The sequence below is a fragment of the Rhincodon typus genome, chromosome 2 (genome assembly GCF_021869965.1).
Source record: "Rhincodon typus isolate 14 chromosome 2, sRhiTyp1.1, whole genome shotgun sequence".
NCBI classification, from domain to species: Eukaryota; Metazoa; Chordata; class Chondrichthyes; order Orectolobiformes; family Rhincodontidae; genus Rhincodon; species Rhincodon typus.
Genome location: NC_063333.1, coordinates 6,553,204 through 6,577,768, shown reverse-complemented (window position 1 = coordinate 6,577,768; position 24,565 = coordinate 6,553,204). Strand labels below are relative to the sequence as shown.

General features: G+C 44.7%; 1 protein-coding gene across 1 annotated transcript in view; it reads right to left on the bottom strand.

Annotated features, from left to right (window-relative positions):
* The window catches only part of gars1 (glycyl-tRNA synthetase 1), a 58,015-nt gene that overhangs the window by 25,187 nt on the left and 8,263 nt on the right, over positions 1-24,565 (bottom strand). The window contains exons 3-7 of the mRNA XM_048618180.1: positions 17,584-17,814; positions 15,923-15,945; positions 13,206-13,339; positions 6,767-7,236; positions 1,306-1,364 (exon numbers count right to left, since the gene is read on the bottom strand). Of these exons, the coding sequence (XP_048474137.1) occupies positions 1,306-1,364; positions 6,767-7,236; positions 13,206-13,339; positions 15,923-15,945; positions 17,584-17,814 (917 nt within the window). The remainder of the gene's footprint in view (positions 1-1,305; positions 1,365-6,766; positions 7,237-13,205; positions 13,340-15,922; positions 15,946-17,583; positions 17,815-24,565) is intronic.

The window sequence follows — 24,565 nt, the reverse complement described above, 5'->3', positions numbered from 1 at the left end:
ACTTATGTTTGGTGTAGAATAATTAAACTCCATATAAACTTTGTTCATGTATCAATCTATTTAACTGTCTCTAAATCAGCTTTGTGGGAATGAATTTTAACGGGTGAGAGGGTCCAAACATCAAGGAAGATCTTGCAGCTTTCCATTAACTTTGTGGTAAGATAAACTGCTTCTCACATGGAAATTACAGATGTAGGGTTTAATTGATGTGCATTTGATGTAAACCTGTTTACTACTGATGCTCACTGTGTTTGATTGCTTAAGAGTGGGTGTGGACTCAGTAAAGTAGGCAAAACTTACTTTACAGAAAGAGCCAGTGTTAAAATGTGGAGCAGACATTTTAAAGCATGTGTAACAAGTTTTATCACATGTTGGGTTGATTCTTCGGTTACAAAAACAAAGTTGCTGGAAAAGCTCAGCAGGTCTGGCAGCATCTGTGAAGGAGAAAACACAGTTAACGTTTCGGTTCCGGTGACTCTTCCTCAGAACCGGACCCGAAACGTTAACTCTGTCTTCTCCTTCACAGATGATGCCAGACCTGCTGAGCTTTTCCAGCAACCTTTGTCTTTGTTCTTGATTTACAGCTTCCGCAGTCCTTTTGGGTTTTTTTATTCTTCGGTTATACAGTTTACATTCAGTATGGGGTTGTTTAGCTCAGTTGGCTGGACAGACAGTCACTGATGGGAAGTGAGAGTTCAACACTGCACTGGCTGAGGTTACCATGAAGGGCTCTCCTCACCTGAGGTGTGGTGACCCTCAGGTTAAACCACCACCAGTCGTCTCTCGCTCTCTCTAATGATGGAGCAGGACTATGGTGATTTTACCTAAATTTAGTACTGGATGTGTCATTTCTGGACAAGAGGCAGTCTCTTATACAGTTCTTTGCTCAATGTATAGACATGCATATGGAGCCTGTCGAATCTCATGGGGCAGGGGTGATGGGGGAATGTCAAAGAATTCTTCAGCTCCACAAGTACCTCCCAGCTACTAAAGATATTGGCGCCATAGTTAAAGGGGCAGCTATTCATTCCCTGGAAGCCAAGGAGCATCTCTTGGATTCTCAGTGGACACCTGCAGGTAAACATTTCCACTCTTCCCTGGAGGACTGCCTCCCAGACAGATGTCCACTTTGAGTCAGTGCCAACTACACCCCACTCTCCCTCCTTCAGTCACACTCTATGCTCCGGGTGCTTTGACGACCACCACCAGCCCAAATTGGTCATGACCATGACATGGAAGGAAGGATGTTTCCCCCAACAGGACAAAGCATCGGCTTTTCACCCCAAAGTCCAGCAGGGTCAGTACCTCATCAGCTTGCACGCGGTCAGGAATCGGAAGGTGGGCATTGTTTGCTCACGGTGAACCTAATTGGAAAGGGAAACTTTAATCCAGTGATCTGCTGTGCTCATGAGATACAAACGCGTGTGAACGGATTCACCATTGGACCACATCGGGAAATTCAACCTTGCTTTAAGCTTGTAAAGGATGTATCCGCAAAGTTAACTTGGTCATCGGGATTCTAAAATTTGGTGTCACTTGGCCATTTCAGTTTGGCCGGCCATCTCCCTTCCTGTTCCCAGGGGCACTTCAAGGTTCTGGCCGTGGAAATAATCTCTGCTTAGAGTTGAGAGAAAACTCCACAACAGCCTTGTGCTAGGAAATGGAATTTTAAAATGGAATGCCTAAAATAGGAAGTGTGGAATTATGCTAGGAAATGGATTTTTCCTTCAAGTTGGAGGGATTGCCTTATGAGCGAAGGTTAAACAGGTTGGGTCTCGACTCTCTGGAGTTTAGAAAAATGAGTGGTGACCTCATTGAAACGTATCAGATTCTTAAGGGGTTTGACAGAGTAAATGCTGAGAGAATGTTTCCCTCATGGGAGAGTCTAGGACCAGAGGATGTTGTCTCAGAATTACGGGGTACTAATTTAAGACTGAGGTGAGGAGGAATTTCTTCTCTGAGAGGGCTGTGCGTCTTTGGGACTCCTTGCCACAGAGAGCTGTGGGGTCAGAGACCTGAGTATATTTAAGTGGTAGATAGATGGATAGATAATGAGTAGGGGAATCAAAGGTTATAGGGAAAAGGCAGGAAAGTGGATATGAGGAATGTCAGATCAGCCATTATCCTATTGAATGGCTCAAGGGACTGAATGGCCTACTCGTTCCTATTTCTAATGGTCAGATGGCCTTATTCTGTCTAGCTATCAAATCTGCTTTTACTCCAATAGTTCCACTTCATAATCAAAACAGGAGGCAACTTTAACAGCTGCAGAATTAATAGTTCATTTACTGAAGGATCCCTTTTGATTCCAGAAGACAATACACATTCAGCATATCTGAAGACATTTGGTGAAAGTCAGTAAAATATCTGTTACAAAGGATTTGCCCCCTTCATAATGAATTACAGTAATCATGACACAAATCAGTAAAGAACAATCCCCAAGTCATCTCGACACTATCGGAATGGTGGAGAAATAATTTTATTTCAAATACTTGTATTTTCTTATGGATAGTAACAATTACCCTGTCCCATCAAAATCAGACATAGCTATGAGTAGCACACAAAAAAAAAGCAGGTTCTTCCAATTCTCCTAAGCCCTCCCTCCACAGAGACTAAGGCCCCTGACTGCCCCTGTAAGGCTTGCTCTACTTGTGAGCCCCAAACTGGGATTAAGTCTCTGGGCTTCATGGCGATGGGGAGGGAGGCGTGAGGAAAAGAAACAGCCAAGTATTAGTTTGTTGATCTGGTGTGTTTGAGGTGTGAGTTATTGTGTATCTGCCAGAAGCATCAAATCACTGGGCCAAAGCTGCCCCCACCCTCAATGTTCTTTCAGGGTCAACTTGGAGGCAGCCATATTGAAGGCACCGTTGTGAAGTCAAGATTGAGCCAAGGTGTCAGATGTTCTCGATGGAAGGCAAGAGTCTCATTATCTCTGACAAACGGTTAATGAAGAAGTGCAACAGAGGCTTCGAGACAATGTTCCTCCTTCATCAGTACTTGTGGCACCTTACTATGCATAAATTAGCTGCAATGTTTGGCAAAACAGACAGTGCACCTAATTCTTCGCCCTTTGGGTCGTATCCAAGGGATAGGACATGGACTATCAAGGTGAAAACCTCCTATTCTTTCATGGGAGTGAAATCCATCACTGTCCATGGTTTAAAGGAGAAGTAGGTGCTGCTCACTGTCAGTAATGCACTGAGAGGGTTGAATGGCACCTTGGTTTAGCTGCTGGGTGAAACCTCTCTGAACCAGGTTGGCAAACTCTTAAGATGCGTACAGAGACTTCAGTAATACAGTTACCACACTGCCAGATGCTGTATCTGATCCCAGCTTTTGAACAGGATAAAATCTCCAGTCTACAGGAAGAATAGAGAAGCTGAATATTATTTAAATAGAGAAAGACAGCAGAAGGTTACAGAACAGAGGCATCAGGGAGTCCGCATGTGAATCTCAAAATGTTAGCGTCCAAACACAATGGATTATGGGGAAGATAAATGGTATGTTGACCTTTGTTTCAAAGAGAATGGAGTATAAAAATAGGGAGGCTTTGCTAAAACTGCACAAGGCACTAATCAGACCACAGTTGAAATATTGTGAACAGTTCTGAGCCCCTTATCTAAGGAAAGATATCCTGATATTGGAGACAGTCCAGAGAAAGTTCACTCGGCTGTTACCAGGTATGGAGGGACTGACTTATGAGGAAGTTGAATGGATTAGGCTTGAACTCTTGGGAATATAGAAGAATGAGACCTCCATGAAACAGAAGATTCTTAGGGAACTTTACAAGATAGATGCAGAGAGGCTTTTTCCTGTTGTAGGAGATTCTCAGACCAGAGGACATAATCTCAGAATAAGGAGTTGACATTTAAGACTGAGATAAGGAGAAACTTTCTTCTGAGTGAAATGAATCTATAGAATTCTTTACTGCAAAGGGCTGTAAAGTGAGGTAAAGTCACTCTAGTGCCAGAGGAGCATATAGCTGCTCTTTCATTAGAGAGAGGCAACTGGTGGTGAGTTTAACCTGAGGGTCACTACAGAGGATGGGACCTTCACAATGAGCTCAGCCAGTTCAGGAACTGAACCCATTCTGTTGGTGTCACTCCACATTGCTGCCCAGATAGCTGAGCTAATGGACCATGACAGGAAGGCTTCGAGCATATGAATCTAAAGCCAATCAATGGATAAAATTAGAATTCACAAAGAGTAAAAGGGTTAAACTAAAGGCTCTGTATCTGAATGTACATAGCATTTGAAATGAGGCAGACGAACTGAGTGCAAACAGAAATGACTAATTACGATCCGGTAACCATTACAGATTTGTGATTGCAGGATGATATGGAATGGGACCTGAACTTTGAAGGGTACAGGCCATTGTGAAATGATAGGAAAGTTTAAAAAAGAAAGGTGGTGAGGTGGCTCTGCTGCGTAATGATGGCATTAACACGATAGAGAAGGATGACCCAAGTTCCAGAAACGAAAATATGGAAATAGTTTGGGTGGAAATGAAAAAGGCAAGAAGTCTTTTGTGAGCATGATGAACAGGCCCCAACAGTAACCATACGGTAGGGATTTAAGTATTTTTTTAAAATAATTTTTAAAGTAATTTTAGTATAAAGGAAGAAATAATGAGAACTGATCAGAAAGGCATCACAATCAGAGGAGGTTTTAATTTGCATATCATCTGGAAAAGTCAGCTAAGAAAGAGTAGCCTAGATTAAGTAGCCATGATTTGGAGATGCCATGATGTGTTGGACTGGGGTGGACATAGTCAGAAGTTACACAACACCAGGTTATAGTCCAACAGGTTTATTTAAAATCTCATGCTTTCAAAGTGCTGCTCCTTTACCTGACAAGGGGGCAGCAATTTGAAAGCTTGTGATTTTAAACAAATCTGTTGGACCATAACCTGGTGTCGCATGACTTCTCACTTAGATTAAGTATTTCATAAAATGTTTCTCGGATCAACATGTTCTGGAGTTTAGCAGAGAGGAGGTTGTACTCGACCTTGTACTGAATAGTGAGATAAGATTAAATAGTGATTTCAGTGTGAAGATTCCTGTAGTTAGCAGCAATCATTATATGATTGAATTTTACATGAAGTTTGAGAGAGAGGAGAGTGGGTCTGAAACCTTTTTATTAAAGAAGGATTGCGCCTGGAGTACTTTGTACAATATTGGCCTCCTTATTTAAGGAAGGATGTAATTGTATTGAAGGCAGGTCAGAGAAGGTTTACTAGATTAATACTTGAAATGGGCTGGTTGAATTCTGTGGAAAGGATGAGACAGGTTTGTATCCACTGAATAAGAGGTGACTTGATTGAAAGATGTAAAATCCTGAAGGATATTGACCAGGTAGATGTGGAGAGAATGTACAACGGAGGTCACTATTTAAAAATCCCTTTTAACAGATCTGAGACAAAGATTTCTTCTCTGAGAGGTTGAGTTTTTCGAACTGTCTTCCTGAAAAGTTGATGGAAGCAGAGACCTTGTACATTTTTAACACAGAAGTAGACAGATTCTTGTTATGCAGAGGGGTGAAAGAATGTGGATTGAGGTGAAGAATCAGGCTCAAAGGCTGAATTGCCAACTCTTGCTGTCGATTTGAATGTTCTTCTGTCCACATGACTGCAGACCGATGTGGTTCACTCTTAATAGCCATCTGGGCAATTCAGGATGTGCAATAAATGCTATTCTGGCCAATGACACTCTCATCCCATGACTGAACATACATAAGATTGTGTCCATGTTTCTATTGAAATGGGTTTGTTTATAACGTACTTGCATAACTTTAAGCTTTAGTAATATTGGACGTACACATAATAGTGGCAAACTGTAAATGGCATATGAAAGTGTAATTCAGAAAGTTTCAGATATGATAGTGTTCAAATTTCTAGGCTTCAACATGGCCATGATGCTTTGCAATGCATTGTTGAATTTATTAAATACCTTGTAGAAAACAACCTCCATTTGCTGATGAATAATTTGAGCTGCATTTGTGATCTTGGCTATAAGTTCATCTGAAAGTCGTGGCTTTAACCTGGCCCCACAAACAAGTAGCTCCTTGGGGACAAGTCGGGTGAATGACTTTCCAGAGGCTCGGTCTACACCACCTCACAGGAAATGTGCCATCCTTACCCTGTCTGGTCTAAATGTGATCCCAGACACAAACCAACGTGTTTGACTCTTGACTCTACTTCCCTCTTCAAGGGCCTGGGCCAGGCTCTGAGCTGTATAAAACAACAACAAAATAGAATAGTAACTACAGAGGGTGAGGAAGGTGTTTCATCATCAGGGTCTGCTCAATTAGGCAAGGCCAAAAAAATACTCACTTTCCAAGAACAGATTTTTTTTAAAAAAAATTCGATATCCTTAACTTTAAGAAAAGGGAAACATCGCCAAGATTGAAGTAAAGAAAATGCCTTCACTTGTGATCAAGGCCAGTGGCAGATGTGCCTCATGGAATATTTCCAGCATTCTCTACCCGTTAATGCAAGTTAAATTGCGAATAATGAAATCCCGTAGCGAGTTCAGGAGGAGGCCTGTTTCTTTCGAGAGTGACAAGGAGGTGAACAGCATAGATGCATTTCAGGGGAAGGTGGATAATATCTGTGATGGAGGAAGGATATGCTGATGTGGGACAGGCCTCATGAAGCACTTGGTTCATGGGCTGATTGGCCTGAGTCTATGCTGTAAAATCCCCTGTAACGTTGTGTTTAACACAGTTTTATGGAGGAAATGTAGAAGCAAGAGAATGCTGGAAATACGGGCTCGCTAAACATGGTCCGAAATGTATACAAGTGTTGGGCAGCGTCCCCCACTTGGTAAAATGACACGTAGCCTGCCTCATAATCCAACTCAACCTGGAACCTGGTGTGCAATGGTTCCTTGATGATGTCGGTGTGTAGCCCATTGTGACTGGCTGTGAGGGTGCCGTGATTCAGGTGAATGCACCAAGCTTTGCTGGAGTTGGTCAGGTCTGAGCACTCGCCCTCCCTCGCTATACTCCCATATGCAATCCCTATGCCCCAGGCGATCCCTTCAGCCTGCACTACCCAGGAGTGATAACCCGAGGTGAAGCTCTGGCAACAGAGAATCTGACGGTGGGTCCTGAACCTCTCTGGATTGGACGGGTAAGGCTGCAGGTCATATCCGAACGTCAGAGAGCGGGCGTCCTCGGAGACTGTCAAGAACCAGTAGGCAGTTTTGGTGTCCAATGTGAGCCGTGCCCATTCACCTAAACACAGAGAGAAGCAGGTAACTGTTTTGATGCTAATCTGTCACCTACAGTGCTAAGGTGATGTTCCCAGTTCCTTATCAGAGTGAGGACTGCAGCACGCCAAAAACAACCTGCATTTACATAGGGCTCTCAACGTAGTAAAACCCCAACGTACAAAGAGGGAGAGTTTAACCTTTCAGGCTGATGATTTTCCATAAGACATGTTTGTGTTTCTCCTCAGAGGTGCTGCCTGATCCGGAAAGTGGAGCTGAGGATTATCAGATCTGCCATGATGTCACTGAATGGTGCAGCAGACTCAAGGGGCTGAATGGCCTACTTCTGTTCTCTGTCTTATGGCGTTATGGACCTGTTGAGTTTATCCAGCTTTCCGTACAGATGCCTGCACTCAGATCCCCTTGAGTCCAGAACCTTTGATTTCAAGGAGAGCTTGACCAAATGAGCCACATACAGTGGATGTAGAACAAGAGCACATATGTGGGCAGGAGCCCAACACCAAAGTTGCAAAAACTGTGGCTCAACCTCAGGGGGACGGGGTAGGCAGCAAGTGAATGAAACCTGTGGTGTTTGCTCCCAATATGTAACTGGAAGAGTGTTCTGCTAACACCACCACCGCCGCAACCCCCCCCCCCGCCCCCAGTACAGAATGTTGGATACGCAGTCTGACAAATAAAAGATATACCAAATAAAAACCAAAATAACTGCGGATGTTGTAAATCAGAAGCAAAAACAAAGTTGCTGGAAAAGCTCAGCAGGTCTGGGAGCATCTGTGAAGGAGAAAACAAAATTAACTTTTCGGTTCCAGTGACCCTTCCTCAGAACTGAGCAGTTCTGAGGAAGGGTCACCAGACCCGAAACGTTAACTCTGTTTTTTTCCTTCACAGATGCTGCCAGACCTGCTGAGCTTTTCCAGCAACTTTGTTTTTGAAAAGATATACCAGACTGATTCCTGGGATGGCAGTGCAACGTTTGAAGAGAGGCTGGAAACATACCTTCCAGGTGAAGCAACACCTCACTTGCGCTTCCCAGAATCTAGTCTATTGCACTCGCTGCTCACAATGTGATCTCCTCTGTATTGGGGAAATGAAGCGTACATTGAGTGACTGCTTTGCAGAGCATCTACGTTCTACTTGCAAAAAAGACCCTAAGCTACCTGCTGGCTGCCACTTTAAAGCACCACCCTGTTCCCTGGCCAACATCTCTGTCTGAAGCTTGCTGCAGTGTCCCAGCAAAGCTCAATGCAAGCTGGAAGAACAACACCTCATTTTCCGCTTGGGGACCCTGCAGGCCTCCGGACTCCATATCGAGTTCAATAATTTTAGGGCCTGAATTCTCCCATGTCCTGCTCCCTATCCCACACACCAGGCCTTGTTATCACATAGTCTGCCATTATGCACTACCTATTTTTAGTCACTAACAGTCCCCATTAACAACTACGCACCCTCCCAGCCTGATTGTTAGCAACTTTGTCTGTCCAACTGCTCTCTCTCTCTTCGGGTTCTATCCTTTTGTTTACTCCCTACCCCATCCCCCTCCCTATTTTCTGCATATGAACCAATGTCTTCCCAGCTACCATCAGTTCTGAGGAAGAGTCACTGGACCTGAAATGTTCACTCTGATGTTTTTTCTTCACAGATGCTGCCAGACCTGCTGAGCTTTTCCAGCAACTTCTGTTTTTGTTCTCAAAAACTTTATCCTCTGTCTTACTAACTCACCATGGATCCCATGTGACTTATTCTTCTGGAACAGCCTACCATGAGGAACCTTATCAAATGCTTTAGTAAAGTCCATGCAGTGAACAACTGCTGCCCTATCCTCATCAATCATCTTTGTCACTTCCTCAAAAAACTCAGTCAAATTTGTGAGACAAGACCTCTCCCCACGAAAGCTATTCTGATTATCCCTAATAGGTCAACTCTTTTCCAAATGCAAGTAAGGACCTTCTCCAGTAATTTCCCTACCAATGATCTAAGGGTCACTGGCCTATAATTTCCTGGATTTTCTCTGTTGTTTCTAAGAAGCGCAATGTTGGATATTCTCCAGTCTCCTGGACCTCACCTGTGGCTAAAGAGGATCCAAAGATCTCTGTCAAGGCCCCAGCAACCTACTCTCTTGCCTCTCTCAGTATCCTGGGATAGATCTCATCAGGCCCTGGTGACTTACCTATCTTCATGTCTTTCAAGTTGTCCAACACCACCTCCTTAATATTGACATGCTCTAGAATATCAATTTTTCCTTCATTAATCTTACCATCATCTATGTCTTTCCCCTATTCTCCTTCTCCAGTGCAACATACTCATTAAGGACCTCATCCACTTCCTCTGGCTCCACATATACATTTCCTTCTTTGCCCTTGAGTGGATCTACCTTTCTCCTGAGCTACCCTCTTGCTCCTAATATACATATAAAATGCCTTGGGATTCTCCTTAATCCTATTTGATTTGGAACATTTCATGGCACCTTGTAGCCTTCTGATTTTCTTGTGCAACTTCTTTCCTGCTTCCTTCATATTCCTTAAGGGCTTTATCTGATTTCTGTTTCCTAAACATTACGTATTCTTCCTTTATCATTTCGACTAAACTTTTCAATATCTCTTGTCACCCAGAGTTCCTGAATCTTGCCATCCTTATCTTTCACACACAGGAACACGCTGATCTTGAACTCTAATTGACTGCTCTTTGAAAGGTTCCCACATGTCAAATATGGATTTACCTTCAAACAGCTGCCCCAGTCTGATTTCTGTAGTTACTGCCTAATACTATAGTAATTAACCTTCCCCCAATTTAGAATTTTCACTCGAGGACTAGTCTTATCCTTATCCATTACTTTGATAAAACTTAGAGAATTATGATCACTGTTCCCAAAAGGCTCCACCACTGAAGCTTTGATCACTTGGCCAGGCTCATTCAACATACCAGCTCTACTATGGCATGGTCCCTGCTTGGACTATCTACATACTGTTTCTAGAAACTGTCCTGTATGCACCACCTAACAAGTTATGCCCCATTTAAGCTCCTGGCACTAATGGAGCCTGAGTCAATATTGAGGGAAGTTAAGATACTTACTACAACAACCCTGTTGTTTTTACATCTTTTCATGATCAGCCTACATATCTGATTCTCTATCTCCCACTGGCTACTGGGAGGCCTATGTATAACCCTAAGGCCTAAGTATAGTGACTGTAGGCCAGACCAGCTAAGGATAGCAGATTACCTTCCCTGAAGGATATTAGTGAACCTAATGGATTTTACGACAATCCAGCAGTTATATAGTCACCATTAGACCAGCTTTTTATTGAATTCAAATTTTACCATCTGCCATTGTGAGATTTGAAACCATGATCCCAGAGCATTCCTAGAATCCGTACTATGTGGAAGCAGTCCATTTGGTCCATCGAGTCCACAGTGCCCCTCTGAAGTGGATCCCACCCAGACCCACACCCCTATACTATCCTTGTAAGCCCACATTTCCCCATGGCTAACCCACCTGGCCTGCACGTCCCATGACACTACGGGGTAATTTAGCATGGCCAATCCACCTAACCTGCACATCTTTGGACTGTGGGAGTACCCAGAGGAAACCCACACAGTCACGGGGAGAAAATGCAAAATCCAAGCCTACTGGATTTCTAGTCCAATAATATTACCAAGATGTCACTGGCTTCCCCAATGAAAAAAAAAGCAATTCCTGGGGCTGTTTCAGGGCAGTTCAGGGTAAGCCCTTTGCTATAATCACTCATTACGTTTGTGAGCCAGTCATACTGATTAGTTGTCACTCTGGTTTCTGCTACAATGTTCTCCTGGATTTCCGCTCATATTTCCTTGTGGATTTTTCAACTTCTTGTTCGGCTTCATCCTACTTGTTTTCAGTTACCAAAATAATCTCTACTTTGTATCTCATCCCATATCCGTTATCCTTGAAAACGTCTCATTTTTCTGACTGAATTCAGAAAGGGAATTTTATTTCATCTTCCCCGGAACAAGGGTTGCCCTTTCAAAATAAGGCTGTGCCTGTTTGAGACAGAGATGAGGAGAAAACGTGGCCAAAAAGTAGAGGAAACGGAGTCTTACCTCAAGACAGAGGTAGTAGATTTTTGATAAGCAAAGAGGGTGAAAGACAGAAAAATGTGGAGTAATTAGATATTATTGAATAAAGACAGAAATCGTGGAGTAATTAGATCTTACTGAATAGCCTCTCAAGAGTCTATCCACCTCGGCTTGAAAATATTCAATTTACCCCACCTACTGTGGATGGGAGTTCTTTTTGAGGAAGGGCCTGATCTCTTGACACTGTAAAAGCCGGGGATATGCCTCACTCTGTTATCCATTGCGGAACTTTGTGGAGATGCCCGGATTTCCAGCAGCACCTATTGCTGCTGTTGGACAATCTTTCGAGGCTGAGATCTCCTGAATGGGGGAGAAATCCAATGTCCCCACCCCCTGTTCTACCACTCACTCAGTCCATGTGGGGCAGGGATGGTCACTGCAGCTCAGGGTAACATCCTACCCGTGGTCACTGTTGCAAAATCACATGGAATTCAGAGCAGAAATAGGCCATTCAGCCCTGCTGTGCCATTCAATGTGATCATGGCTGATCTTCAATCCCAATTCCATATTTCTGCCTTCTCCATATAGCCCTTGATTCCTTTAAAGTCTAAAAATGATTCAATCACTTTCTGGAATATATTCAGTGACTAGGCCTCCTGTAGTAGACCACCCTCTGAGTGAAGAAATCTTTCCTTATCTCAGTCCTAAATTGTCTACCCCATATCCTGAGACTGTGCCGCCTGGTTCTAGACTCCCCACCCAGGGGAAACATCCTCCCTGCATCTAGTCTGTCCAGCCCTGTAAGAATTTTATACATTTCAACCAGATTCCCCTCTCATCATTCTAAACTCTAGTGAATGCACGTCCAGTGAAACCAATCTCTCCTCATAGGACAGTCCTGCCATCTCCAGTATCAGCCAAGGACATATAACAGGCATTATGAGCACAGCAAGCTCCCACAAGTAGCAACGTGCTAACAAGTAAATAACCTGTTTCTTGACATGCTGATTGAGAGATAAGCATTAACCAAGACACCAAGGAAAATGTTTCTCTGAAATACTGCCGCAGGATCTTCAACATTCACTTGAGAGGAACCTCAGTTTAGCATCTAGGCAGAGCAGCAGCATCGTCAATGGTGCAGCACTCCCTCGGTGCTGCACGTTCAACCTACAGTTTTGTGTTTAAGTGTCAGGGGGAACCTGATCCCACCTCAACCTTCTAAACTTGGAGGTGACTGTGCAACCAACTGAACCAGAGCTGACCATTCACGAGCTCCCAAGTGAAAAAGTGGAGCTGAAGCCCAAGATTAGCCATGGTCAAAAGGCAGAGCAGTTTGAATGGGCCACATGGTCTACTCATTCTTCCATTCTAGTGTTCAGTGGGACTAACCAACTCTTTGAAAAGCCAACATTAACCTAATAGGCCAAATGGTGCTTTGGTCTCTACTGGTTTAGGATCTGTTTGTAATTTTTTTTTACACTCATAGGATGTGGGTGTTGTTGGCTGGCCCCGTCCCTAGTTGCCCTCGAGAAGGCGGTGGTGAGCTGCCTTCTTAAACCACTGCAGTCCATGTGCTGTAGGTTGATCCACAATGCCCTTTGGGAGGGAATTCTAGAATTTTGACCCAGTGACAGTGAAGGAATGGTGATATATTTCCAAGTCACGACAGTTAGTGGCTTGGAGGGGAATCATAGAATCACTACCGTGTGGAAGCATTCAGCCCATCGAGTAACCCCATTGAGTATCGAGGGGACAGTCTGTCTGTGTCTACAAATCTATGTCTATCTCTGTCTGACTGGCTGTTTCCATGAAAGTTTCAGCCTCTGCTAGAGTCTGCCTCCTTTCTTTCACTGTTTAAGGACACTGCCCAGATGTGAACAAATTGTGGGATCTTTAACTTTTTTCCAGGTTTCAATTTCTTACCTATCATGTTCAATATAATCGAGTAGTATGCCATCGATTTATCGATCATCACCTTGACTTGTTCAGATATAGAACGAATGTTCAACGTATCCCTCTGATCAATCAGTGTTTTTTGGTTCTGGAGCTCTGTTGCCCTGAAATGGAGGAGGAAGCATTGTCTTTGTTTCAAACAACAGCATTTATACAGCAACTTTCAAACTGATCCAAGGTGTTCCGCAAAAATAAGGTCAGGTTCAATTTGATGGCAAGCTACTTTTTTTGGAGATGCTGTGTAGAATCAGAGAGTGATAGACCGCGGAATGTGATTTGCCCCATTGTATCTGTGAAAGCTCCTTCAAAGCACATTCACCACATCACACTGCTCTGTCTCCATAGCCCTGCGTATGTTTCCATTTCCCTTTGGAAGTGATGATCAACTTCACTTCCATGACCTTTGCAGGTAGGGTATTCCAAATTAAGAGACAATCTAATTGATTTTTGTTTAAAAATTCACTCATGGGACCTGGGTGTTGCTGGCTGTGCCAGCATTTATTGCCCATCCTTAGTTGACCATGAGAGGGTGGTGGTGAGCTAAATAATATACTTTGATTCATTTGTAGGATTTAGGCATCCTGGCAAGACTGGCAAGACTGGCATTTACTGCTCATCCTTGATAAGATAGTGCCAAGCCATCTGCGTGAACCACAGCGGTCCTTCTGATGTGAGTACAGCCATAGAGCTATAAGGCCACAGTTCCTGGACTTTTGTCCTCGTGACAGTGAAGGAAGACCAAGACAGAAATTCCAGTTCAGTTCCAATCGGGAAAACTTACATTCTCACCAATCTACCGATGCTTCTGTCCATGGCAATATCGGTGGGAGTGACGCCACACAATTGATATGGAGCTACTGTCCCATCTTTCCCTTGAGCATACCTTCCATTGCTCTGTGCACCATTGCCACCACGTGGAATGAACAAGTCCAGCAACTCAAAATTTGGCATCCATGAGGCACTGTGGGCCATCAGCAGCAACAGGACTATATTTGACTACAATCTGTAACCTCATGGCCTGCCATATCCCCCACACTATTACCATCAAGATGGGGATATTAATCAGGATTCAATGATAAGGGCAAGAAAACGCTAGGAGCAACACCACAGATGTTGGGGTAGAAGTAGGCCATTCAGCCCATCAAATCATTCAATGATCTGATGATCCTCCACTCCACTTTCCTGTCTTTTCCCCATAACCCTTCCTAATTAAAAATCCGTCCGTCTCAGCCTTGAATGTACTTAACAACCTCAACAGCCCTCTGTGGTAAAGAATTCCACAGATTCACTACCCTCTGAGAGAAAAAAATTCCTCCACATCTCTGCCTTAAATGGCGTACCTAAAAATGAGGTGTCACCCTGGTGCAGCATCAAACAGGACTACTCACATAGCAACTAGCGCAAGCAGCAAGTGATAGATAGAGCTAAGCGATCCCGCACCCAACGGATCAGATCTAAGCTCTGCAGTCCTGCCACATCCAGTTGTGAATGGTGGTGGACAATTAAACAACTCACTGGAGGAGAAGGCTCCACAAATATCCCCATCCTCAATGATGGAAGAGGCCAGCACATCAGTGCAGAACATAAGGCTGAAGCTTTCACAGCAATCTTCAGCCAGAAGTGCAGAGTGGATGATCCATCTCAGCCTCCTCCAGTGGTCCCCAGCATTACAGATACCAGACTTCAGCCAATTCAATTCACTCCATGTGATATCAAGAAATGGTCGAAGGCACTGAATACTGCAAAGGCTACAGGCCCTGGCAACATTCGGCAATAGTACTGAAGAATTGTGCTCCAGAATTTGCTGCTCCCCTAGTCAAGAGATAACAAGGTGTAGAGCTAGATGAACACAGCAGACCAAGCAGCATCAGAGGAGCAGGAAAGCTGACGTTTTGGGTCGAGACCCTTCTTCAAAAAAATACTCCCCTAGTCAAGCTGTTCCAGTACAGTTACAACACCGGTATCTACCCGAAAATGTGGAAAATTGCCCAAGTATGTCTTGTGCATTAAAAGCAGGACAAATCCAACCCGGCCAATTACCTCCCCATCAGTCTACTCTCAATTATCAGTAAAGTGATGGAAGGTGTCATCAACAGTGCTATCAAGCAGCACCTGCTCAGCAATAACCTGCTCAGTGACGCCCATTGAGGAAAGGGTTTCTTTTTGGAGCCTCTTCCTGTTACTTAATTGTCCACCACTATTAATGATTGGGTCTGACAGACTGTACTGTTCGTTTTGGGATCACCTAACCTTGACAGTTTCCATGTTAGTCCTGTTTGGGGGCCTCACAAAGTCGACACCTCATCTTCAGGTATGCCTGGTGCTGTTGTTGGCATGCCCTCCTGCACTCTCCATTGATCCCCTGGCTTGATGGTAATGGTTGAGTGGGAGATATGCCGGGCCATGAGATTGCAGATTGTGCTGGAGTACAATTCTGCTGCTGGTGATAGCCCACAGCGCCTCATGGATGCCCAGAGTTGAGTTACAAGATCGGTTCAAAGTCAGTCCCCATTTCGTGCAGTGATAGTGCCACACCACACAATGGAGGGTATTCTCGATGTGAAGGCAGAACCACATCTTCACGAGGACTGTGCAAGGACTTAATAACCTCAGCATCTGTTCCAGTAGTCCAGGGCACAGTCCTGAGCATTAAGTCAGTACTAACTGTTCAACTAAACGAAACTTACTTGGAAAGGAGCTGTTTAGATTTCTGTAGGGGAGAAAGAGAAAGAGGTTAGAGCATTAAGTTATCACACTGAGATAAAAGAACGTTAGTCTCGTATTAAAGTTATGAGACGCAGAGTAAGTGGTGGACGTGTTTGTCAAAGTTTCTTTATCATCATTCACAGAATATGAGTTCTGCTGTCAAGCATTTTTTGCTCATGCCAACTTACCCTTGAACTGACAGGTTCGTTAGGTGGCATGACGGTTCAGTGGTTAGCACTGCTGCCTCATGGTGCTAGAGACCCAGGTTCAATCCCAGCTTTGGGTGCCTGTCTGTGTGGAGTTTGCACGTTCTCCCTGTGTCTGCGTAGGTTTCCTCTGGGTGGTCTGGTTTCCTCCCACAGTCTAAAGATGTACAAGTTGGGTGATTGGCCATGCTAAATTGCCCCGTAGTATGCACGCTAGGTGGGTTAGCCATGGGAAATATGGGGTTACAGGGATAGGGTTGGAATGTCCTTGAGAGGGTGAGTGTAGACTTGATTATGCTGAATGGCCTGTACCTGTGCTGTAGGCATTCTATGATTCACTGGGGCAGTTAAGGTTCACTCATTGGGTCTGGAGTTACATATGTAACACCAGGCAAGGATGGCAGATTTCCTTCCTAGAGGGTCACTCATGAACCTGAGGTGGCACTGGTATTTATCTGGGTCAGGTGTGATGCTCCAGCATTGTCCACAAGCACAATACAAACCTCAACGTGTAACCATAGCAACACCAGGACTTGCCTGTTAACATAAAAATAAGCTTTTATGGTCACATTAAATTTTGTGAGCTGATAATTAGTGTAGCCTGTACAGCTTTAATATACCAGTGGGTTGCAAATGACGAGTCAATGAATGTACAATATTCAGGTCAAAGCAGGCTAAAGATTAGGGAGTAAGTTTAGTAAATTTATGCTGACATAATGCAGACCCCATTTAAAGCTGGACATTTTATTCCTTATTTTTAAACAAATTTTGCATTTTATATATGATTACATATTGAAAACTAATAGCAATTCAGGAGGCAGAATTGGTTAGAATGTAAGCACTTTTCTGCAGCAAACGGAGAGACAATAGCTGGAGCAATAAAGGAGCTGTGGTGCCATCTCTGGTAAGAGGCTGTAATTACACCGTGACATGTTGACATTGCCAGTTTCCATTATAAATTTGGACAAAGGGAATTTAAAAATATTGATGCAAAAGTGTGAACTAGAAGAACAAGTTCAAATTTGAATGCAGAAAATAAGCATTTATTCCAACGACATTTAGTTGACCTCCCATGGTATTACATTTGAGAGGCAAGCCATGTCTAATTTTCAGATAGATACGCTACAGTGTAGAGTGGGCTATTCAGTTCCCATTTTGAGGTCAATTTTGTCTTCAGTGTATATGTTTGCATTACAAACTCCAATGGTCACATGCCTCAATCAACTTGAGACAACAAGGTGCAGGGCTGGATGAACACAGCAGGCCAAGCAGCATCATAGGAGCAGAGAGGCTGACGTTTCGGGCCGAGAATCAACTTGCCTTGCTGTAATTACTACATCCAACCAGTGATGGCAGTAAAGTGCCCCCTTTGATAGGAGGACAAGTTTACAAAGATGGCTTCCATGCTAAATATGGCACTGGCAGATATTTGGTACCTGGAAAAATGACAGACGATCACTTTGTGTCAGACTCTGTGCCTCGTCGTCTAACAGTTTGATCAAATCCATCTTCTCATTTAATGTTTTGGAACAGTTGCTGCTCTGAGCTGTCAGTCGAATTCCTTCCTCATCAATCATCTTCAGCACATTCTCTTCGTCTTCTTCCAGGTTCTTCCTCCACTCGGAGAACTTCTTTGATATGTTTCCTTGCAGTCTCTTGATCTGCATCTGAAATCCCAATTCGTGATCAGATTGTTAGACGTAATTCAAACATTGTTTTAGTTCAATGGAGGGAAACTGTTTCCTGGTGGTGGGGAATGGCCGAAACATGAGTCGGGGTAAGGGTCAGCATTAAAATTAGAGCTAGATCCTTCAGCGGTGAGATCAGGAAGCAGTGCTTCATGCAATGGGTAGGGAAAACTAGGATTGCTCATCTCCAAAACACTGCGGTGCTCTTGTGAAAAAGATCACTGGCCTAAAACACTGCTTTTCTTTCTCCTCAGATGTTGCCTGAAATGTTGGCAATTTCTAGCTATTTCTGTTTTTATTTCAGTTTTCCAACATCTGCAATAATTAGCTTCAAATAAAGCTATTGGAGGAATTTAAATTCCATAAAATAATGAAACTGGAATAATTTTGCTAGACTTAGTAATAATGAGCATTTTTATTTCCTTTATTCATTCACGGGATGAGGGCATCTCTGGCTAGGCAGCATTTATTGCCCAGAGGGCAGTTAAGAGTCAACCACATTGCTGTGGGTCTGGAGTCACATGTAGGCCAGACTAGGTAAGGATGGCAGTTTCCTTCCCTGAAGGACATTAGTGAACCAGTTGGGATTTTCTGACAATCGACAATGGATTTGTGACGGCTGCACGGTGGCTCAGTAGTTAGCACTGCTGCCTCATAGCGCCAGGGACCCAGGTTCAATTCCACCCTCGGGCGACTGTGTGGGGTTTGCACATTCTCCCCGTGTCTGTGTGGGTTTCCTCCGGGTGCTCTGGTTTCCTCCCACAGTCCAATGATGTGCAGGTTGGGTGGATTGGCCATGCTAAATTGCCGATAGTGTTCAGGGATGTGTAGATGAGGTGGGTTATAGGGGGATGGGTCTGGGTGGGACACTCTGAGGGTCGGTGTGGACTTGTTGGGCCGAAGAGCCTGTTTTCATACTGTAGGGATTCTATGATCATCATTAGAGTCTTAATTCCAGGTATTTTATTGAATTCAAATTCCACCATCTGCCGTGGCGGGATTCGAACCCAGGTCTCCAGAATGTTATCAAGGATCTACTGGATTGCTGTAACAACCCATCTCGTATAAAAATGTCATTTAGGGAAGGAAATCTCCGCTTTAACCCGGTCTGACCTACACTCGAGCCCAATGTGGCTGACTGTGAACTACCATGGCGCAGCAAATGCTCAGGTGATAGTTGGTTAGCTCAGTTAGCTGGACAGCTAGTTTGCGACACAGTGTCATGCCCATGATGCGTTCAATTCCTGCACCAGCTAAGGTTACCATTAAAGTTACTCCTTCTCAACTGCTTCCCCTTGCCCAAAGTGTGGTAACCCTCACGTTAAACCAGCACCTGTTGTCTCTCTCCAATGAGAGTGCAGCCCCACAGGGACATGGATAAATGTGGACTCCAGGGGCTTACCACATATTCTTGAAGACAGTTAAGGCAATACATTCTGACCTGGCCAGAGATGCCCACTTTCTGTGGAAAAGACAAAAACTCAGTGCTACAAGTTACTCAATACTGTCAGTCTACTAAAAGGAGACTGGTTTCCGCTGAAACAACAAAGTGCAGAGCCGGATGAACACAGCAGGCCAAGCAGCATCAGAGGAGCAGGAAGGCTGACGTTTCGGGCCTAGACGCTTCTTCAGAAATGGGGGAGGGGAAGGGGGTTCTGAAATAAATAGGGAGAGAAGGGGAGGCGGATAGAAGTTGGATAGAGGAGAAGATAGGTGGAGAGGAGACAGACAGGTCAAGGAGGCAGGGTTGGAGCCAGTAAAGGTGAGTGTAGGTGGGGAGTTAGGGAGGGGATAGGTCGGTCCAGGGAGGACGGACAGGTCAAGGAGGTGGGATGAGGCTAGTAGGTAGGAGATGGGGGTGGGGCTTGAGGTGGGAGGAGTGGATAGGTGGGAGGACAGGTTAGGGAGGCGGGTACAAGCTGGGCTGGTTTTGGGATGTGGTTGGGGGAGGGGGGATTTTGAAGCTTGTGAAGTCCACATTGATACCATTGGGCTGCAGGGTTCCCAAGCGAAATATGAGTTGCTGTTCCTGCAACCTTCAGGTGGCATCATTGCGGCACTGCAGGAGGCCCAGGATGGACACGTCGTCCAAGGAGTGGGAGGGGGAGTTGACATGGTTCACAACTGGGAGGTGCCGTTGTTTGGTGCGAACCGAGCATAGGTGTTCCGCAAAGTGGTCCCCAAGCCTCCGTTTGGTATCCCCGATTTAGAGGAGGCCACAACGGGAACAGCGGATACAGTACACCATATTAGCAGATGTGCAGGTGAACATCTGTTTGATGTGGAAGGTCTTCCTGGAGCCTGGGATGGGGGTGAGGGGGGAGGTGTAGGGGCAGGTGTAGCACTTCCTGCGGTTGCAGGGAAAAGTGCCAGGGGTGGTGGGGCTAGTGGGGAGTGTGGAGCGGACAAGGGAGTCACGGAGAGAGTGGTCCCTCCGGAAAGCAGATAAGGGTGGGGAGGGAAAAATGTGTTTGGTGGTGGGGTCGGATTACAGATGGCAGAAGTGTCGGAGGATGATGCGTTGGATCCGGAGGTTGGTGGGGTGGTATGTGAGGATGAGGGGGATTCTGTTTTGGTTATTATTGCGGGGAGGGGCTGTGAGGGATGAGTTGTGGGAAATGCAAGAGACACGGTCGAGGGCATTTTCGACCACTGTGGGGAGGAAGTTGCGGTCCTTGAAAAACGAGGACCTCCCTACCCCTATCTGCTTTCCGGAGAGACCACTCTCTCCGTGACTCCCTTGTCCGCTCCACACTCCCCTCCAGCCCCACCACACCCAGCACTTTTCCCTGCAACTGCAGGAAGTGCTACACCTGCCCCTACACCTTCCCCCTCACCGCCATCCCAGGCCCCAAGAAGACCTTCCACATCAACAGATGTTCACCTGCACATCTGCTAATGTGGTATACTGTATCCGCTGTTCCAGACGTGGCCTCCTCTACATCGGGGAAACCAAGTGGAGGCTTGGGGACCATTTTCGGAACACCTATGCTCAGTTCGCACCAAACAACTGCACCTCCCAGTCGCGAACCATTTCAACTCCCCCTCCCACTCCTTGGACGACATGTCCATCCTGGGCCTCCTGCAGTGCCACAACGATGCCACCCGAAGGTTGCAGGAATAGCATCTTATATTTCGCTTGGGAACCCTGCAGCCCAATGGTATCAATGTGGACTTCACAAGCTTCAAAATCTCCCCTCCCCCAACCACATCCCAAAACCAGCCCAGCTTGTACCCGTCTCCCTAACCTGTCCTCCCACCTATCCACTCCTCTCACCTCAAGCCCCACCCCCATCTCCTACCTACTAGCCTCATCCCATCTCCTTGACCTGTCTGTCCTCCCTGGACCAACCTATCCCCTCCCTAACTCCCCACCTACACTCACCTTTACTGGCTCCAACCCTGCCTCCTTGACCTGTCTGTCCCCTCTCCACCTATCTTCTCCTTTATCCATCTTCTATCCGCCTCCCCCTTTCTCCCTATTTATTTCAGAATCCCCTTCCCCTCCCCCATTTCTGAAGAAGGGTCTAGGCCCGAAACGTCAGCCTTCCTGCTCCTCTGATGCTGCTTGGCCTGCTGTGTTCAACCCGCTCTACACCTTGTTATCTCAGATTCTTCAGCATCGGGAGTTCCTACTATCTCTGGTTTCCACTGAAATTGGGTGTGGAGTCTCACCATGGAGATTAGAGTTTTAATCAGTAATGTATATTATGCTGATGGATTATAACTATTGTATTTAGAGTCTAATTATTGTAATCAACAATAATCTTCAATACAGAAACTTAATCCATGCTTTCTATCAATCTGGGTCTGAAAAGCAGGTAAATCGAGAAATTATGTGTAGTTTTGTGACATCTAGTTTTGTGTATCTTCTGGAGTTTAGAAGAGTCAGAGGTACCTTAATTGAAACACTTAAAATCACAATGAGACTTGACCAGGTGGATGTGGAAAGGATTTTCCTCTTGTGGGAGAATCTACAAGGGGGTCATAGTTCAAACATAAGGGGACACCCATTTCAAACAGAACATTTCGGCTCTCCGAATATTTTGAGTCTTTGGAATTCCCTTCTTCAAAAAGCAGTGGGTGCAGGTTCTTTGAATATTTTTAAGGCGGAGGTAGATAGATTGTTGATTGCCAGGATGAAAGAGTTTAAAAGATTTGCATGAATTTACAGCTGGATTTAAAATCAGCTCAGCCATGATTGTATTGAATGATGGTGCAGAATTTGATTTTCTGCACTCTACCCCAGTGAGTTGTAACAAAGTTAGGGGGGATTTTAAATACAGTATGTGGGGAAGGGAATCAAACATGGAAAGATGTGATACATAAGAGTAGACAAGGTAAGAGAGGGAAACAGTAACATGGGAAATGAGGATCAGAAAATAGCAGGAAGGGGCAGAGAGAAAACAGAACCAAGACTAGATCTTAGGAATTAAAACTAAAGGCTCTGTATCTGAATGTGTTTAGCACTTTTGACAAAGTAAGTGAATGGCAGTAAGGAATGCGACAAGGTTTCTCATGGTAGACTGGTTAGCAAGGTTAGATCACATGGAACACAGGGAGAACTAGCCATTTGGATAAAGAACTGGCTCGGAGGTAGAAGACAGAGGGTGGTGGTGGAGGGTTGCTTTTCAGACTGAAGGCCTGTGACCAGTGGTGTGCCACAAGGATTGGTGCTGGGTCCACAGCTTTTCCTCATTTATATAAATGATTTGGATGTGAACATAAGAGGGATGGGGGGTTAGTAGGTTTGCAGATGACACCAAAATTGGAGGTGTAGTGGACAGCGAAGAAGGTTACCTCAGAGTAAAATGGGATCTTGATCAAATGGGCCAATGGGCTGAGGAGTGGCAGATGGAGTTTAATTTAGATAAATGTGAGGTGCTCCATTTTGGAAAAGCAAATCAGGGCAGGACTTACACACTTAATGGTAAGGTCCTGGGGAGTGTTGCTGAACAAAGAGACCTTGGAGTGCAGGTTCATAGTTCCTTGAAAGTGGAGTCACAGGTAGATAGGATAGTGAAGAAGGCGTTTAGTATGCTTTCCTTTATTGGTCAGTACATTGAGTACAGGAGTTGGGAGATCATGTTACAGCTCTACAGGACTTTGGTTAGGCCACTATTGGAATACTCTGTTCAATTCTGGTCTCCCTGCTATAGGAAGAATGTTGTGAAACTTGAAAGGGTGCAGAAAAGATTTACAAAGATGTTGCCAGGGTTGGAGGGCTTGAGCTATTGTGAGAGGCTGGATAGGCTGGGAATTTCTTTCCCTAGAGCATCAGAGGCTGAAGGGTGACCTTATAGAGGTTTCTAAAATCATGAGGAGCATGGATAGGGTGAATAGCCAAGGTCTTTTTCCAAAGGTAAGGAAGTCCAAAATTAGACGACATAGGTTTAAGGTGAGAGGGGAAAATTTTAAAAGGGACCTGAGGAGCAATTTTTTCACACAGAGTGTGGTGCAGGTATAGAATGAGTTGCCAGAGGAAGTGATAGTGATGGGTACAATTATAACACTTGGACAAGTACATGAATAGGAAAATTTGAGGTATATGGGCGAAACGGAGGCAAATGGGACTGGTCCAGTTTAGGAAACCTGTTCAGCATGGATGAGTTAAACTGAAAGGTATGTTTCTGTGCCGTACGACTCTATGGCTCTCTGACTCAATGAATGCTATTTGCCACTTGTCGGCCCAAGTCTGGACATTGTCCAGATCTTGATGCATTTGACCATGGACTGTTTTAGTATCTATTTATTTATTTAGAGGAGTCGCAAATGCTGCTGAACACTGTGCAATCGTCAGCAAACATTCCCACTTCCACTTTATCAGGATTTTCTGAAATGGAGCCATATCAAAGGTTATGCAGAAAATAAGAGCTCATGGTGTAGGGTGTAACATATTAGCTGGCTGGCAGAAAAGTGAAATGTGTGAGATGTGTGTGTGTTCATGTGTATCAAAATGTAGGTGCGCACGCATGTGTATATTTGTGTGCATGTGAATGTGAGCGTGTATGTACAATTATTTGTGCATGTGAATGTGTGCCTGTGTGTGTATATGTGTCTGTTTGTGTGTATGTGTGCGTGTGTATGTCTGTCTGTCTGTTTGTGTGTGTGTGCCTGTGTCTATGCACGTGTGTGTGTATCTGTGTTTGTGTGTCTTTGTATATGTATGTGTATGTGTGTATGTGCATGTGTGTCTGTATATGTGTGTCTGTGTATGCGTGTGTGTCTGTGTATGCGTGCGTGTGTCTGTGTATGTGAGTGTGTCTGTGTGTGTGTGTATGGGTGTATGTGTATATGTGTCTGTGTATATCTGTGTCTGTATGTGTGTCTGTGCCTGTGTGTCTTTGTATATGTATGTGTGTGTCTGTCTGCCTGTGTATATGTGTGTGTGTGTCTGTATATGTGTGTGTGTGTGTGTGTATATGTGTGTGTCTGTGTGTGTGTGTATGTGCATGTGTCTGTATATGTGTGTACATCTGTATGTGTGTGTGTCTGTGTATGCATGTGTCTGTAAATGCGTGTGTCTGTGATTGTGTGTGTATGTGTGTGTGTATATGTCTGTGTGTGTATGTGTGTGTGTATATGTCTGTGTGTGTCTGTGTGTGTGCATATATGTCTGTGTGTGTATACATGTATGTGTGTGTGTGCATGTCTGTGTGTATATGTGCGTGTGTGCATGTCTGTGTGTGTGTATATGTGCGTGTGTGCATGTCTGTGTGTGTGTGTGTGT